The sequence below is a fragment of the Panthera pardus genome, unplaced genomic scaffold (genome assembly GCF_024362965.1).
Source record: "Panthera pardus isolate Hobbes unplaced genomic scaffold, ASM2436296v1 HiC_scaffold_18, whole genome shotgun sequence".
NCBI classification, from domain to species: domain Eukaryota; kingdom Metazoa; phylum Chordata; class Mammalia; order Carnivora; family Felidae; genus Panthera; species Panthera pardus.
This window is the reverse complement of record NW_026526743.1, coordinates 35,004,935-35,024,058: the sequence shown is the minus strand read 5'-3', so window position 1 is coordinate 35,024,058 and position 19,124 is coordinate 35,004,935. Positions and strand designations below refer to the sequence as shown.

At 42.9% G+C, this 19,124-nt stretch overlaps 1 protein-coding gene across 3 annotated transcripts in view; it reads right to left on the bottom strand.

The window, feature by feature from the left end:
• Nucleotides 1–43: 43 nt before the first annotated feature.
• Nucleotides 44–19,124, bottom strand: part of CCDC113 (coiled-coil domain containing 113) — a 33,445-nt gene continuing 14,364 nt past the window's right edge. For 2 of the 3 annotated variants that reach the window (XM_019455770.2, XM_019455768.2), the window contains exons 6-9: nucleotides 17,532–17,687; nucleotides 12,676–12,783; nucleotides 1,144–1,299; nucleotides 44–195 (exon numbers count right to left, since the gene is read on the bottom strand). In XM_019455770.2, the coding sequence (XP_019311315.2) occupies nucleotides 109–195; nucleotides 1,144–1,299; nucleotides 12,676–12,783; nucleotides 17,532–17,687 (507 nt within the window). In that variant the 3' untranslated portion in view covers nucleotides 44–108. The remainder of the gene's footprint in view (nucleotides 196–1,143; nucleotides 1,300–12,675; nucleotides 12,784–17,531; nucleotides 17,688–19,124) is intronic. The other variant, XM_019455771.2, reaches the window with a different exon arrangement.

Here is a 19,124-nt window from a genome sequence, read left to right as displayed (position 1 = left end):
AGTCGGGGACACCAAGCAGCACAGGGAACAGTGAGAGGACCCCTTGACTGGAAAGGAGCTGATTACTTTAATGGATCACTCTGGTCTGCAGCTGTGGCCTCCCTCTGGCTACTTCCCAGGGGGACAAATTGCCTGCAAATGCTCATTGGTGGTTTTCATTTTATTCCAAGCCTTGCGGTAGCCTTTTAAGGTCATCTGCAAAGAGGAAAAAGAGGGTGAGGGGAGAAGGTCACTTGGGAAAAAGCAATTGTGATTTTTCAGAACACAACCCGCATCCAGCCCTGTGGTGAGGCAGGTGACTCTGTGTGGAAGAGTCAGCCAGTCTGGAAGAATCTTCTAAAGAGCTGGTTTCTGTTTAGTGAAGTGAGAAGCTGCAGGTTCCTGCCGTGCTTCTCTGCTACTTCTCGGCTCCAAATCTGAAAGGCCCAAGTTTGGATCCTAATTCACCCTCTGCCACCAAGTGACCACGGGAAAGGCAGGACAAAGTACTGTGGGAACCGGAGCCTGGGTCTGGATGTGAAAACGCGAGGCTTCCCAAGTGACCTGACCGGGTTTTTAAGCTACTCTACTGATGTCTCAAGTGTTCTCAGTCTGCAAGTGGGCCTGTGGCAGACCTGGGGCTTTCTTTTTCCGCACTTTGTTTTGCATTTTGTTTCCCATTTCTCCCTGGCGCTTACCAGGAGCAAGGGTGCTCTGAGCACACCTATCTCAGGAAAAGGCTGCGGGGTTCTCAAAACAAAGACCCAGGGCAACTATGTAAATGCGTGGAATCGGGTTCTGAGTGATATTAAAAATCCATTATCTCATTTTTAAAAAAAAAACTGGCTTCTCCATGTATAAAGTAGCAATCACTACATCACCAATGGTGGGGGAAGGGATTCAGAAGCTTCCAGAATTCATTAAGAAAAGAAGCAACTAAAAACAATATTACTACAGAGTCTCTTTCTGTCCCTAACACTGAAAAGGGAACTTACCAAAAGGAAAGGGCATCCTTCATTTCCCTTAGAGACTTAAGCGACTGCTGAGATCTCTCACAGACATTACCTGTCCAAACACCTGTACTCTTAGCTTGAAAAATGAAACCCTCGACAAAAACGTGAAGGACATGAAAGGCTGCGTGTCTTGGGGTTCTCAGAGACTTACCTCTGCAATCTCCACTTTCCTTTCCCACATCTTGATGGTCTTCTCCAGGTCCCCAGTTAGGATTTTCTCCCGCACGTAAACCATCACCTGTGGCACTTGGAACTCAGCCAGCTGTCTGCGGAGTCTCTTGTTCACGGCCTCAGCCTTGGCCCGGTCCTGGGTTGGGAAGGACCAATTAAACCAGGGATCCCTGGCAGTTCTGGCTTACTGACCCTGGCATCTCTCCCCAGTTTCAATGTAGTTCTCAAAATAATGTTGAAATTTTCAAAGGAGTGGGGAAAATTGCGAGATTCTGATTCTGGTTATTCTTATTATTTTTTACAACTGGTGATGTTTTTCATCTAGTTCAGAAACACTAAGTGCAGTCTAAAACAGTGTTTTTTCCCTGCCTTTCTTCCTTCATTAAGGAATATGTTTTCATTTTTAGGTTTGGTGGGGTTTTGGGGGGAAAACTATGTATTTAAGTACACTTTGATTTAATCAGTCTCAACTCTCCTTTCTGTAAAATATACATAACATAAAGTTGCCCATTTTAACCATTTTTAAGTGTGCAGTTCTGTGGCATTCAGTATATTCACACTGTTGTATGAGCTTCACCACCATCTGTCTCCAGAACTTTCTTCATCTTGCAAAATTAAACCTCTGTACTCATGAAATGATGACTACCCATGACTACTTCCCCCAAGCCCCGGCAACTGCCAGTCTACTTTCTGTCTCTATGAATTTGATTACTCAGGTACCTATATAAGGGCAATCACACAACATTTGTCCTTTTGTGACTGGCTTCTTTCACTTAGTACAATATCTTCAGTGTTAATCCATGTTGTAGTAGATGCAGAATTTCCCACCCAGTTAAGGCTGAATTATGTTCCATTGTATGTATACACTACATTTTGCTTCTCCATTCATCTGTCCATGAACTTTTGGGTGGCTTCCATCCGTGGGCTATCATGGACAATGCTGCTATGAACATGGGTGGCCAAGCATCTGTTCACGTTCATGCTTCCAATTATACTGGTTATATACCCAGAAGAAGAACTGCTGGATCAATAGTTACTCAATTTTTTGAGGAATCTCTGTCTTTTTAAATTTTATTTTTATTTTTTTTAATGTTTGTTTATTTTTGAGAGAGAGACAGAGTGTGAACGGGAGAGGGGCAGAGAGAGAGGGAGACACAGAATCCGAAGCAGGCTCCAGGTTCTGAGCTGTCAGCACAGAGCCCAACACGGGGCTCGAATTCACGAACTGTGAGACCATGACCATGAGAAGTCGGACACCTAACCAACCGAGTCACCCAGGTACCCCTTAAATTTTATTTTTGAAATTATCATACAGTAAAATTAACTAGTGTTTTTTTTTTAATGTTTATTTTTGAGACAGAGAGGGACAGAGCATGAACGGGGGAGGGTCAGAGAGAGAGGGAGACACAGAATCTGAAGCAGGCTCCAGGCTCTGAGCTGTCAGCAGATCCCGACGTGGGGCTCGAACTCACAGACCGTGAGATCATGACCTGAGCCGAAGTCAGAAGCTCAACTGACTGAGCCACCCAGGTGACCCTGGTGTTTTTCTTTTAATTGAGTGGATTCTTTGAATCAGCAATGTTCTTTTATTGTTTTAACAACTGTTTTGAATAGGTAAAACAATTCAAATGGTATAAAAATACAGAGTGACCATCTCCCGTCCTACCCTCTCCCTGGCCACACAGTTCCTTTCCCAGAAGTATGCACTATTTTTAGGTTTTGTGCATTCTTCTAGAGATCTACATTCATATAAACATATATATCTCCCTTTTTTGCACAAAGAATAGCCAGTGCTATTCACTTTTACTCCTCCAACTTTATTTCACTTAGTAAATATTGAAGACCTTTCTGTATCAGCGCAGAAAAAACTGACTCATTCTTTTTAACAGCTGCATCATTTTCCACTGTATAGAAGCCCTCTCAAACAAGTCACTTAGTTCCTCAATCTCTTGCTGTTACCATAAACAATCCTGTGATTACTAATCTTCCCGGTATGGTCATACTCTAAATACACAAGTACATAAGTAGGATGAACTACTGAAAGTGAAATTGTCTGTTCCGAGGTGGCAATTTTGCCCCCAGGAGACATTTGGCAATGTCTGGATGTATTCCTGGTTGTCACAACTCAGGAAGTGCTACTGGCACCTAGTAGGTAGAGGCCAGATATGCTACTAAACACCTTCCAGGGCATAGGACAGCCTCCAGAAGGAATTATCTGATCTAAAATATCAGTGGTGTCCAGGTGGAGAAGCCCTGCTATGAACATATGTGTATGTTTGGTAAAGAGTGCTAAATTGCCTTCTAGAACAATCAAGCCAATTTTGCCTCTGCAGCAGTGTTTGAGACTGCCTGTGTTTTCTCCGTTCTCTCAACACAGTCTTACCGAATTTTTTATCTTTGTTAATCTAGGAGAGGGGAAATGGTATCTCATTATGGCTTTATTTTGCATTCCTTATGAGTGAGGTAGAACATCTTTCATATAAGATTTTTTGCTTTTCTGTAAACTGTTTAAATCTTTTGTCCATTTTTTAAAATGTTTTTGTTAGAGTGTTCTTAATTTGTAAAAGATATTTAAGTTTTAAGAAAATTAACTCCCTGTGATATAAGTCAACACATTTTTCTAGATATTTATTTTTTGGCTTTGCATATGATGGTTTTTGTTACACTGGAAAAACTTCATTTTTATGTAACTGACTTTATTGATTTTATGTTTCTGGGTCTTATACCTCAAAAATCCTCCCAATTCCAAGAGTATAATAAAAAACGTTCCCACTGTTAAGTTTAGGACTTTTAATGTTTTTATCATTTATACTTAAATCTCTGATACATCTGGATTAATTTCACAACTTTCGTTTTTTCCTAAATGGCTACCTCACCATCCCAAATCATTTATTGAGTAATCTGGTTGTGCCTCACTGTGAAGATATCTTTATCATAAACTAGATGCATCATATAAAAACTTTATCAGATACTTGATAATATATATGACATATATGTGATCTGTAATGGGGCTCATCATAGACATATTTTTTCTTTGAACTTCTAGTTTATTCATGAGCTTGTTTTTAATACTGTAATTTCATATCATGTTTCAGTATATGGTAGGGCTAGTCCACTCATTTACTTAAGAATTTGGGGGATATTCTTATTTAATCTTCCAAAATTTTGGAGCCAATATATTTAAGTCCTTTAAAAAAAAATCTCCTTGGGACTATAGATGCTGGAGAGGATGTGGAGAAACAGGAACCCTCTTGCACTGTTGGTGGGAATGCAAATTGGTGCAGCCGCTCTGGAAAGCAGTGTGGAGGTTCCTCAGAAAATTAAAAATAGACCTACCCTATGACCCAGCAACAGCACTGCTAGGAATTTATCCAAGGGATACAGGAGTACTGATGCATAGGGGCACCTGTACCCCAATGTTTATAGCGGCACTCTCAACAATAGCCAAATTATGGAAAGAGCCTAAATGTCCATCAACTGATGAATGGATAAAGAAACTGTGGTTTATATACACAATGGAATACTACGTGGCAATGAGAAAAAATGAAATATGGCCTTTTGTAGCAACGTGGATGGAACTGGAGAGTGTGATGCTAAGTGAAATAAGCCATACAGAGAAAGACAGATACCATATGGTTTCACTCTTATGTGGATCCTGAGAAACTTAACAGAAACCCATGGGGGAGGGGAAGGAAAAAGAAAAAAAGAGGTTAGAGTGGGAGAGAGCCAAAGCATAAGAGACTGTTAAAAACTGAGAACAAACTGAGGGTTGATGGGGGGTGGGAGGGAGGGGAGGGTGGGTGATGGGTATTGAGGAGGGCACCTTTTGGGATGAGCACTGGGTGTTGTATGGAAACCAATTTGACAGTAAATTTCATATATTAAAAAAAAAAAAATAAATAAATAAATAAATAAATAAATAAATAAAGTAAAAATTGTTTCAACAAGAAAAAAAAAAAAAATCTCCTTGGGGCACCTGAGTGGCTGAGTCAGTTAAGCATCCAACTTAGGCTCAGGTCATGATCTCATGGTTTGTGAGTTCGAGCCCCACATCAGGCTCTGTGCTGACACAGGCTCTGTGTCTCCTCCTCCTCTCTCTGCCCCTCCCATGCTCATGCTCTGTCTCTCTCTGTCTCTCAATAATAAATAAATGTTAAAAATTTTTAAAAATAATAAAAATTAAAATTAAAAAATCTCCTTGTTATTTTAATTGAATACCATGATGTCACAGATCAATTCAAACAGAGCTAACATTTTTATAATGTTGAATCTTCCTAGCCTAGCATTGTCTTTTAATTCCTTGCTTCACAAAGTACATCACCTGGGAAGTGGGTAAAAATGAAGACCCTTAGGCCTACCCAATCAGAATCTGCATTTTAACAAGATCCCCAGGTGGTTGGTTTGCACCTTCCAGTTTGAGAAGCACTGTTTTCATTCACTCTGAAGCAAATCAATAAAAGCATTTTTTAATTAACTTGTCAGAATGCCATAAAACTTGTCAAGAGCATTCAGTGAATATGTGCTATGTCTAGCATATATCTGTGGGGACATCTAAACAGGTACCTAGACATTCTTGTGAGGACAATGATTAAAGAATACCTAAGATAACGTGTAATGAAGGAGCAAGAACCAAGGCATTAAAAACAAGTTCTACTGCCTCAAGGAAGGTGCTGAGAAGACCGGGAACTGCAGTCCCTACCTAGCACTTCACTTGTAGAGCAGGGGTGTCACCACAAGACAGGCAGGCCACTGTTCCCACCCCTAGGTCTTAGCAGCAATACAGAAGTTTTGCTCATGGGGAGAGACTGTAAAATAGAGAGCTCCAGAGTGCTGCCTGGAGGGACTGACTGAATTTGGAACAAAGTGTGGGGAGTTCATGCCTAAGTACTTTCTGGAAAACAATGGAGATCTTTGGGGTGAGCAATTAGGAGGCAGCTGGAAGTTCTATGATAATAGTACCAACAAACAATAGACCAGCTGGATGTTTAACAGAACCAGGTAAGGAGACCATTAAGAAACTTCATGGGATTGGAGCAAACCTCAAAGACTGCCAAAGAGGTCCCTGCAAAGGGGACTGACTTTGACTTGATCAGAATGTGCAGCAATTAATGTCCCAGAGGGTTGGTGAAAGCAACAGAGCAATCAGCTAGTAATTAATGGAGGCTAACAGCTGGGTATGATACCAATAGAAGCAGACCAGCCAGATGCTTAGCTGGAAGATGAAGGAAAGAGTCAAAGAGAACTCGGCTGAAACACCAGTCATTCCTGGTTGTCAGGGACACTTATCCACAATCAAGGCTTCCTCCGTTAAGGAGCAACACCAGAGGCTATCAATAGCAAGAGAAATAGACTATAACATCTATTTCTAATAGTCAAGCCAAATCACTAAATGAGCAAAAGGTGGGTGGAATTAGTATCCAGCATTGCTATAATATTATCTAAAATGTCCAGTTTTCATCAAAAACTACAAGATGGGGATGCCTGGGTGGCTCAGTCGGTTAAGTGTCAGACTCTTGATTTCAGCTCAGGTCATGCATGATCTCACAGTCTGTGGGATCGAGCCCTGCATATGGCTCTGTGCTCAAAGAGTGGAGCTTAATTAGGATTCTCTCTCACCCTCACTCTGCCCCTCCCCACCATTTCTCTAAAAATAAATACCTAAGCTTTTTTTAAAAAAATTACAAGATAGGCAAAGAAACAGGGAAGTGCGACTCACAAAGGGAAAAAAGCAGGCAACATAAACCACCTTTGAGGGAGTCCAGATGGTGGACTTAGCAGACAAAGTCTTCAAAACAGTTATTATCAATATGTTCAAAGAACCAAGGCAACCATTTTTCTTAATTTAGAGAGAGAGTGTGCAAGTGGGGAAGAGGAGTGGAGGGAGAGAGAGAATCTTAAGCAGAGCTCTATCCCATGACCCTGGGATCTTGAGCTGAAATCAAGAGTCAGACCTCAACTGACAGAGCCATCCAGGCACCCCAAGGCAATCGTTTTTAAAGAATTAAGGGAATATATGATGCTAATGTTTCATCAAATAGAGAATATTTATAGAGAGGTAGAAATTATTTTTTCAAAAAACAAATGAAAAATTTGGAATATTTTCAACATAGTAACTGAAATGAAAAATTCACTGGAGGAGATCACAGATTTAAGCCAGCAGAACAAACAATTAGAGATTAGAGATCATGAAATAGGAAAAGCACAGAGGAGGGGCACATGGGTGGCTCAGTCGGTTAAGTAAAATCTGACTCTTGATTTTGGCTCGGGTTATGATCTCACAGTTAATGGGTTCGAGACCCCATCAGGCTCCATGCTGACAGTGTGGAGCCTGCTTGGGATTCTGTCTCCCTCTCTCTCTTCCCCTTCCCTGCTCTCTATCTCTCTCTCTTAAAATAAATAAATAAACATTTAAAATATTGAAACAAAAGAAAAAGGAAAAAGAAGAAAAATTAAATCACAGAGAAATGTGAGACACCATTAAATGTACCAGCATACATGTAATGGAAATTTTAGAAGGAGGGGAGGAAGAGAAAGGAAAAAATATTCAAGGAAACAATGGTTTTCCATCATTTCCATTTTCCAATAATGGAAAACTTCCAAAATTTGATGAAAAGTATTTTTATGAAAAATATTAAGCTACATATCGAAGAAGCTCAACAAACTCTGAGTAACAAATTGGAAAGAAATCCATACCCAGACACATCATACCCAAAATGTTGAATGACAAGGCAAAGAGAAAATAGTGAAAGCAGCAAGGAAACACAAGTAATCACATACAAAGGAAACCAAATAACGGCAATAGCTGACTTCTCATCAGAAATACTGGAAGCCAGAAGGCAGCAGGATAACATATTCTAAGGGCTGAATGAAAAAAAAACTGTCAAACAAGAATCTCCTATCCTGCAAAACTATCTCTAAAAATGAAAGCAAGCAATGAGCACACTCAGATCTTGGTTTCTAATGCTATTCTCAAGTAAGAGGAACCTGGACTCCTTGGATAAATGGCTAATTATAGCCATTCTGCTGAAGCAGAAAATATATGAGATGAGTCTCAAGCATTTTCTAGTGCCAGAAAAGAAAAAGTGCTAAGACACCCACCTACCCACACACACACACACACACACGCGCGCACACATGCACACACAGGGATATGTCAAAGGTACATAGGCCAACTGAAAGAGCTCCCAATGGCCAAGGTGAAACAATGTGAGTAATAAAACAAATAATATTAGATTATAACCCAACATATAAAATTAATATCCATGGTCCCTTTGACAGCACATATGCTAAAATTAACATCCATGAATTGATACTGATATACATAAATGATTAAAAAAATAAATGGAGGAGAATAGACTAATCTCCCAGACAGATGATCCAAATAGTTTATAACTCCCCACTTCTTCAGTGTGGGCTACACATTGTAATATCTTTCCAAAGAATATGGTCTGAATATTAGAGGAAAGAGTAACTGTATAGTGGACAATCCCACAGAATATAACAGCAGCCAGATGATCAAAGTTGACATCAGTAGTGATAAGTCATGTTGACAGTATGCTCCTTTGATAGGATGTGATGAAAATGGCACTTCACCTCTCTGATCTTCCTCCCAAAAACCATTTAACCTCAGTCTAATCATAGGAAAGACAGCAGACAAATCCTAACAGAGGAACAGTCAACAAAATACTTGACCACTTCACAAACTTTCAAGGTCATCAACAATAAGCAAAGCCTGAGAAACTGTCAAAGCCAAGAAAAACCTAAGGAGACGTGACACTGAATGTAATGTGTTATCCTGGATGGGATCCTGGAACAGAAAAGGACATCAGATAAAAAGGATATATGAATAATATTAATTATAAGTATTAATCATAAGGCATTGATAATGGTTTATCATTTTTAATAAATATTCTACTGTAAGATGTTAATAATAGGGGAAAATGGGTATGAGATACTTGGGAACTCTGCACTCTTCACAGTTTTCTAAAACAGTCCTAAAGTAAATTTTATTTTCTTAAGATGAAAAATAGACATTCCCAGATAAACACACACCAAAGAGAATTTGTTGCTAGCAGACCCCCCCTTACAAGATATACTAGAGGAATTTCTTCGGGCTGAAAACAAATGACACCAGAAAGTAACTTAAATCCATGTGAAGAAAACACATAGCACAAGTAATGGTAATTGTGTAAGTAATTATAAACGACAGTATAATGACATATTCTCCTCTCTTAATGGATTTAAAAAGCAATTCATAAAGCAGTATGTATATAGTTCTATTGTGGGCTGGTAACATAAAAATGTACCATATTTGATAAAGACAGCACAAAGGCAGGGTGAACAAAGCTATATTTGAGTAAGGAAATAGCACAAGATGGTAACTTGAATCCACAGGAAGAGATGGAGAGAAGCACACTATGGTAAACAGGAAGGCTAATACAACAAACTCCAGGAACATACTTCATCTCCTTTCTTCTGGCAGCTTTTAGACCCCTTCCTCACATTTACAAGATTAACTCAAAATGTATTATAAACCTAAATGTAAGACCTATAAAACTCACAACAGAAGACATAGGCCTGAAGCTTCATGATAGTAAGTAATGGTTTTTATTTTATTTTATTTTATTTTATTTTATTTTATTTTATTTTATTTTTCAGAGAGAAAAAGCGTGCATGCACATGGGGAGAGGCAGAAGGAGAGGGAATCTTAAGAGGTCCAGCAGGGCTCGATCTCACGATCCTGAGATCATGACCTGAGCCAAAATCAAGAGTCAGACACTTAATCGACTAAGCCACCCAGGCAACCCAAGTAATGGTTTCTTAGATATGACACTGAGCTCAAATGCAAAAGAAAAAAATAGATAAATTAGAGCTCACCAAAATTAAAAACTGTAAACAGTACCATCAAGAGAGTAAAAAGGAAACCTACAGAACAGGAGAAAATATTTGCAAGTCATATATCTGACAAGTTATTTGAATCCAGAATACATAAAGAATTCCTATAATTCAATTATAAAAAGACAGATAACTCAATTAAAAACTTATTCAGGGGCTAAGGGCTTGAATAGATATTTCTCAAAAAAGACACATGGCCAATAAGCAAAAGAAGGGAAACTCCATGTTAATAGTCATTAGGGAAATTCAAATCAAAACCACAATGAGGTATCACTTCACATCCACTTAGGACAGCTATTAGAAAACAAACAAAAAACCCTGGAAAGTAACAAGTATTGGTGAAGATGTACAGAAATTAGAACCCTCATGTGTTGGTGAAATGTTGGTAAAATGGTACAACCCCTTTCTTTTTTTTTTTTTTTTAACGTTTATTTTTGAGACAGAGCAAGACAGAGCATGAACGGGGGGAGGGTCAGAGAGAGAGGGAGACACAGAATCCGAAGCAGGCTCCAGGCTCTGAGCTGTCAGCACAGAGCCCGACGCAGGGCTCAAACCCACGGACGGTGAGATCATGACCTGAGCCGAAGTCAGACGCTTAACTGACTGAGCCACCCAGGAGCCCCAAGTGCAGCCCCTTTCAAAACAGTTTTGCAGTTTCTCTAAATGTAAAAATGTCACCATATTTAACTCACAATTCTACTTTTACCTCTATGTCCGAGAGAAGAGGAAACATACATTTACACAATACTGGTACGCAAAAGTTCATAGCAGCATTATTCGTAATAGCCAAAAACAACCCATGGGAAACAACCCCTCAACTGCTGAATGGATAAAACGTGGTCTACATCCATACAAGGAAATATTATTTAGCCATGAAAAGAAACAAGGTACTGACACATACTACAACATGAATCTTGAAAATATTGTTGAATAAGCCAGTCATGAAAGACCACATACTATATGATCTCTTTTCAGTGGAGTGTCCAAGGGCACCTGGGTGGCTCAGTCGGTTGAGCATCCGACTTTGGCTCAGGTCGTGATCTCGTGGCTCATGGGTTCAAGCCCAGAGTCAAGCCCTGTGCTGACAGCTCAGAGCCTGGAGCCTGCTTCGGATTCTGTGTCTCCCTCTCTCTCTGCCCCTCCCCTGCTCACACTCTGTCTCTTTCTCTCAAAAATATAAACAAATACATACATACATACATACATGCATACATACATACACACACAAATAGAGTGCCCAGAACAGGCAAATTCACAGAGACAGAAAGTAGACTAGTGTTCATCTAGGGCTGGAGGGCAGGAGTGAGGTGAAGTGGGGAATGGACAAGGATTTCTAATGGGTACAGAGTTTCTTTCTAGGGTGACAAAAATGTTCTCAAATATTATGCTGATGGTTACACCATTCTGCGAATATACTACAAACCATTAAAATGTGTGCTTTAAATGAGTGAATTATATAGTACATGAATTAAAACCCAATACAGCTGTTAAAAAAAAAAGGTAACAAGAAAACTAAAATATACTAAGCAGTGAAAGCCAGGCTTGTAAAAACCGATGCTATGTTTTACTTATAATCTAATAAATGTCCACCCAAACAAATAAATACCACAGAAATTCTGCATGGAGAGAGCACACAGACTACTCCTTGAACTTTGTTACCGGCCACTCTGTACCGAGATGGGTTTTTTTGCAGGTGTTGGTTCTCCATCAAGGAAACAACGTGGATGCCATGACAAAACTGAGTCGGCTGTAGTCATCCTGTGGCTTTTCAGCTATCATAGACAGGTTTGGGGCCACACATACTGCTGGGGACACTTATCCCATTCAAGACAAGGTCACTAATAACCGTATAAGTTATGAGGCTGACAAAGCATTGCTATCCTGGTTCTAATGGATCACCACAAGGGTTGTGACATCTATTTCACAGATGTGGAAACTGAGGCCTGTCTAATTAAAAGGCATGTTCAAAGCTAGAAACTGGCAACACCAAAGCTGATGCTCTTTCCCCCATCTTTCCAAAAAAGTCCTCTGAGTCACATCCTGCGTGTATTTAACTTGCCAAAATTCAACTGTATGCACTCAGCAAAACAGTGAGAGTGTTAACTCACAATGTAGATGTAAGGGGCTCACATCTTTTCACACTGTGACCATCATCCCAGCATCCTCTATACCGAGTAAAAACTACATGTTTAAAGAACTTTCTCTCCTTTACACAGAACACTATATTTTGGCATGTGTACTTTTTCTCATACCGATTTTTACACGCATTCTACACTTTTTGTGAGGTTGTATACAAAACACTTTGAATATGATACTTTATGGGTCACTTAAGGAATTTTCGAGTGTTATCTGGACTCTACATGATTTCTAGACTGATTCATGCTTTCTACATGATTTTTGACTCTAGACCCTAACCTAGCAATAAAATGCCAACACTACTGGGCTGTGAGTTCCTGGTGCCATTTCTTCTTTTCGATGGCCCTGAGCTCTTTTGACTTATGGTCTAGGCTTTTCTAGACAAAAACCAAGGTGGCTTGGGTCTTGGTGTGCACTGGCTCAAGCCCTTGTAGACAGAAGGAGACAAACACCAGAAACAGCACATTTTGCCCTCTCCTACCTCCTCTGCTTGCAGGGTTTCGCTTTCAATTTTCTCAAGTAACTCATTTCTCAGCAAGATCTCCTTGTCCAGATGGATGGACATTTCCGTTGATCGCTGTAGCTTGCTCTGAAATATAACAACACCGCAAGTCTTTAGCAAAGATGATCGCTCAGGACTACAGGACATGTATTAAGCAGGACAATACGAGACTGTCCAGGAACTTGGGCCTGCCCTTCTCACAGCCGCCCATATCTTTAGAATGCTGGCACCCAGATGGGAGGGGGAGGTGAAGACCTGCAGAGTGGCCAGACACACCAGGATCCAAACCCTGCCCCACCATTTACTAAAAGAAACCTTGGGCAAGTCCTGGAACCTCTCTAAACATGGTCGCCTCACAGGGCTGTGGGGAGAGGCTTAAGGGAGATAAACATGGCAGAGTGCTGAGCATGGTGCCTGACACATGGAGACACTCACACAAACAGCTGCCATTACTAGATGAAGAGAGAGAGATACTCCCCCCGAGGTAGGTGCCATTATCCCACTTTATAGGTGAAAGAACTGACTCCTAAGAGGGTGAAACAAATTTGCCCAAGGTCGTAGAGACAAGAGGTTAACCAGGGTCTGAACCCATGGGCTCCATGGGCTCCACCCGTCTCCAATGCCTGTCCGAGCTGGGCCTGCTGGCATCATCAACTCCTGCACAGGCTGCCCTGCAGCTTCCCATCATCACCTGCGGCTACCTTTCACCAGCTCCCCCCAGGCCCCTGCTTCTCAGATTTGCCTCCGTTGCACCTTTGTCTCCCAGCAGGAGTCAGCCTGGAGTAGTTGGGACACACTCTGCTGGGCTGAAGAGTGGGCCAAGGGACAGAATCCAGTGACTCTGAGGGGATCGCTCAACAAGTTCTGAGACTCCGCTTACCCAGCACCAGGCACTGGCCAGCAGAACAACCTAGGCCATGCCGCCCAGAGGCCGGCTTGGGGGCTACATGGAGTTGTAAGAAACAAAGTAAAACTGCAACTGTGCTGAGCCCTAAGAAGGGGAGGACAGCGGTCGAGTTTCCCTGGGGGATAGGATGCTGGAAAGTGAGCTGAAGGGTTATATCAAGCGTGTCTAGGTAAGAGGGGAGGGAAGAACATGCCGAGCTAAGGAAAAGCCTGGGAGAGGAGGGTGCTGGGGCATTATGCCCAAAGTATCAAATCTTAGACCTGGCAATAAAGCCTAGAGCCATGTGCCTGGGGGACTCAGGGCACTGGGGGCCACCACCCTCCTTGTTCCTCTTCTCGCCAGACCTCCCTTCTCTAAGGCTCATTTCCTGCTCCACCTCCTGCATGTAGTTCTCTGCCTAGGAAAGTGCCATGGGTCAGAGACCAGACTGAGGGGGTGGGCTGTGGGGCAGTGGGGGGGCAGCGTAGGACTTCACTGCAAACCAGCAGGTCACAGGGGAGAGGAGAGCAGAGGGAAGGCACTAACCCCGCAGTGCAGAGAGACAGGGCAGGAAAGGAAGGACCGCAAGGGCACCTGTAAGGCAGTCCCTGGCTCCGGTGGGGCAGGGCCCTCAAGGTGTGAGGACAGCAATTTGTGATGCTGAGCGGGACACCGGTCACTTAAGGTGGCTACTTCTAAAAAGGTACATCTGCTCTCTCTTGCTGTGTAACAAATCATCACAAATTTTGTGGCATAAAACAACACCCTTTTATCACCTCAGTTTCTATAGGACAGAGTCCAGGCACAGTGTGGCTCGATTCTCTGCCCAGGTAGGGTCCCGTGGGGCTGAAATCAAGACGTTGGCCAGGGCTGGCTCTCATCTGGGGTCCTCTTTCAAGCTCACAGACCGTTTGCAGAATGCATCTCCTTGAAGTTGTAAGACTAAGGTCTCTGTTTTTATCCTGGCGGCCACAAGGTCCCTCTATATTTAAGCCAGCCATGGAGAACTTCTTGCTTAGAGAATTCCCTCCAGTGCTTCAAATCTCTGACTTCCTCTTACAGACAAAACTCTCTGCTTTCAAAGGGCTCATATGATTAGGTCAGGTCCACCCAATAATCTCCCTATCTTAAGGTCAACTATGCCATATTATATTATGTAATCATATAACAAAACAGAACCTAATAATAGAATCTATCACACCCACAGCCTTGGGGGTTGTACAGGGTGCATACACCAGTGGGTGGGGAGTCTTGGGGGACATCTTGGAATTCTACTGACCACAAGGCACTAGTTTACATGGAGATCACTAGTTTATAGTCAATTAGGAATGACACATCACAGCTGTCATCATACGCTTATATTCTACTAGATTCTACCAGGGAGAGCTTGACGGCATAAAGTCAGAGAAAAAGGTGCCCCTTTGGCTGAGGCTCATGGACCAAACTCACAGAAGAGGCCGTGTCTGTTTCCTTCACATCTATACCCTCAGCACTTAGCCTGGTGCCCGGCATGCCACAGGTCCTTGGTATGTTTGGTAACAGTTATTCTGCATATGAGCTGCTGAAGTGAACACCTGGTAATAGCTATTTTCGTGTTTTCACAAGGTCTTACACTTGGGTGTTTGATATTTATATGAAAGTGGTCTCTCCTGCCACCACCATCCCCCCAACCCACCATCCTCTAAACACACACCTGAATTGCTAGCAGCTCCTTTGACAATGCTGGCTAAGCACTTGCTTTGGCCAGGCACTGTCCTCGGTGCTAGGAACATGGCGCAGACCAGCCAGAGCTCTATCCTGGTGGTGAGTCGCAAAAATCTGTCTCTGAGAGGTGAGGCACCATACCCATGGTCCCTAGTGGAATACCCCTTCAAACTCAGGTGAGGTAGGACTCCAAAACTCAACAGTTGTTCTGCCTCCATTTCCCCTAGGAGACCTAACAACTGAGACATGGAAAAAATGAGCCGGCTCCTCCCTCAACCTGTCACTGAGTCCACTGTAGGATTCCTGTAGCACCTCCTCCCAAGCTCCACCATCTGCTTACTATTATTTGAAACAGGCCTGCAGGAATGATGGCCTCTAGGGTTCTGACCAGAATAGTTCCCATCCCACTCACTGTGGCCTGTGGTGCTGCTGCATGGGTACGGCCAACAATCTGTCCTCTGCATTGACACTTGTCCTAAAGAGCTCAGGCCCTGGACCTGGAAGTTTCATTTTATAGACCAGTAGCTCCACTCCAAACCCCTAGCTTTTCTACACAAGACCAGACAGGCTCTGTGCTACTTAAGTTGATTCCACGGGATAAGATCAAGATCCAATGTGATGCAACCACGTACTACCCAGCTTTCTAGCCAGTGAGGGCCTGGGAGTCATGGGGATTGGCTTCATCTTGAAATAACAGTGATCAGATAAGCTAACTACTGATGAGATAAGATCAAAATGGATGATCTATTGCAGATGGATGACACATGAGTTTCAAAATGCCAGCACAATGCTGTCTACATGCTTTATGCCAGGGAGAAGCAGTTGGGTTAGGTGGGACACGTACCGGACTAGGAGTCCCAGCCCTGTCACAAACTTGTTGCTTGAACCTGGCAATCATTTTCTCTTTGGGCCTCAAGGTTTTCATTTGTAAAAGGAAAATGCTGGACAAACTTAACAGTCTGATCTAAACATCTCCAAATTTACATTTTAAAATGACACTGTGTGGGCCAAATGAAGACCACCTGTGAGTTACCTGAAGCCTGTAGCCACCAGGGTCACCAGGGCACTAGGCTAGGGGTCAGCAGCCTTGCTCTGTAAAAGCTGGATAGCAAATATTTATTTATTTATTTTAATTTTTTTTATTTAAATTTTATTTTATTTTAGAGAGAGCGTGAGTGGGGGAGGGGGCAGAAGGGGAGAGAGAGAATCTTAAGCAGGCTCCATGCTCAGTGAGAAACTTGACATGGGGCTTGATCCCACAACCCTGGGATCATGACCTGAGTCAAAATCAGGTCAAACACTCAACTGATTGAGGCACCCAGGTGCCCCAGATAGCAAATATTTAACCTTTGCAGGCCAAGAGGCAAAATTGAGGAGATTATGTAATTACTTATATTAACGAAAGAAAAAACAAATTTCTACAAATGTTTTATTGATGAAATTTAAAATATAATAAGTACATTTTGGAATAGAGGTCTACTAATGAGTAGAATGGAATTTCTGGAGGAGAAACTAATTTTACTTAATTGGGTTTCAAAGATGGTGTTGTCTATAACATCAGTTATAGATGTTCTTCTGTAAAAACCATTCTTTGCTCACAGGCCAGTGGGCAGGATACACTGGCCCAGTTAGCTGACTGCTGCATGAGACCATTGTTAGCAGGGTGACTGGACAGTCACCTGGACAGGGATGGCTGGACAGTGACTGGACAGGGATGGCTACATCCCTGCTTAATTATTAATAGTACCTCTTTCTCTCCCAAAAGGGTTCTGTGGGGATGAGGAATTATTTATTAGTTTTGTGATTTTTAGCTAAGAGAGTTTTCTTCTGGAGGGTTTTAAGTAGGGAAGTGCTTATTACAGGCTTAAGTTAAACAGGGCCCTAAAAGCGGTTAGTTCTCAAAACTCACTGTACATATAAATCATCTGGGGCATTAAAAACAAAAACCAAAACGCATGGCCCTCACCCTCACCCCTTAACTCAATTGGCCAGGATTGGACTAGGGTGTTTGTACATTTTTAAAAAAAAAACAAAAGCTGTCTGAGTGGTTCCAATGCACAGCTAGGGTTGTGGGAATATTCGAGTTTTTTAGGAGAAACGGCTTGTCAAGGGAAATCAGGGAGCAACAGTAAATGGAGGACATCCAAGCCTTTTGTAAAACTGCAGTGGTGTCTGGGAACCTCACTGTGGCTGGCAAGGTGGGTGTGGGAGGCCTCAGGGACCTGTGCATCAGGGAGGACCTTACTTTGTATGCATTGAGTCTCTGCAGGGTGTTTCCAGATGCCAGCTTTAGCTGGATCAGTTCTTGATTCTTTGCTTCAATGGTCTCTAAAAACTGAGCATTCTCGATCTTCAGCTGCTGAAAATCAACGTCATGGAGGGCCTCGCCCACCTCTTCCTTCTACAGCTCAGAAAGAAGAAAAAAACGACATGAGGTTGTGAGTTCTAAATATGACTCACATCTTGTAATTATGGATGAAATTCTGAAAATTGGTCATCATTTAGTCATTCAACAAACACAGGCTGGGGATCTGCTTGGTGCCAGGACTGGAACAAGGCACTAGGGTAGAGATTTGAATAAATACAATACTCCCTGTCCTCAAGGAACACACATTCAACCAGGGTTCACAAACAGGTTACTGTGTGGTATAGTGGGAGGGGCAGTGGGCACACAGAAGGCCCTCAGCCAGGCCAGAGAAGAATGGAAGCCTGGGTCAGTAAGGGCTTCCCACAAGAGGTAGTACCTAAACAGTGCTATGAAGGAAAAGTAGGAAGGAGACCATATAAAAGTTATTTTTAACCTGGAAAACCCAGGACCAGCAGCCCATAAATTCCCTTCCTGTGTTCATGTGACATTTTTGTACTGTGGTTGTATCAGGGAGGGTTCCCTCCCTGACCTGGCCCACCTTACCTGCCTCACCAGGTCTAGGCCATCTTATGTTTGTGGCAGGTGAGAGCCAAATTCGGGAACTGTTCCTCACCCCCACACTCTACTCATGCTCTACTACCTCCTAGAAGGCTTCTTCCCTTTCCCTCAAAACAACAAGAACAATTTCCTGAAGCCCCAGTAATGACCCATCCTTCAGCTCAAATACTCCCAAACCATCTTCCACACCAGGAAAATTCCGAAAATGGCTCCTCGGTCCCTACTGCTGTTACCTCTGGATACCAGTTACACATGAAGCCTTTTCCTACCATCCCCACTCCCTGCTAATCTGTGAGCTCCCGAGGGCAGGACCACCTCAGGGTCAGTCCTGTGTGGCAGTGGCTTTTAGGCTAAAAGCCATCCATGCCCTCCCTCTCTCACACGTCAATCCGTCTTCCAGGATGCCTGGGCCTGCACAAAGCCTGGAGTACCAGAATCGTTTCTGGAGGCAGCTCCTCTCTATTTTCGGCACTACAGCCAGGGCCAGATTTTTTCTTACACTCATCTCAAATATCCTTCAATGATACCGCCACTCCAGCCCTCACTCCCCACTGGGGACCTCCAGAACAGTGTGTTCTCTCCTTCCCACAGTTGCCTGCACACTTGGAGACAGCAGCTGGCCCTCCCGGTTCTTCTTGGGTCCTCCTCTGTTCCCCTTGCTCTCCGGCTCCCTCTCCTGGATGGGCTCTAGATGACCAGTTCTTCCAAGTGTGCAGCTCTCCCCGAGACGCACTGCTCCAGGTCCGGGCTGCTCAGAACGAGAGGAGCAAGCCCACCGCTTTCTCCGTGGAGCCCTGTGGTTCTCTGGGTGCCCCCCAGGCCACAGCGTCACCTCCAGCTGGGCTGACTTTATCAGGGACTCAAGGGCTAAGCCATGTGGTGTCGGTGCAGTTATCTTAGGGGATCAAAATG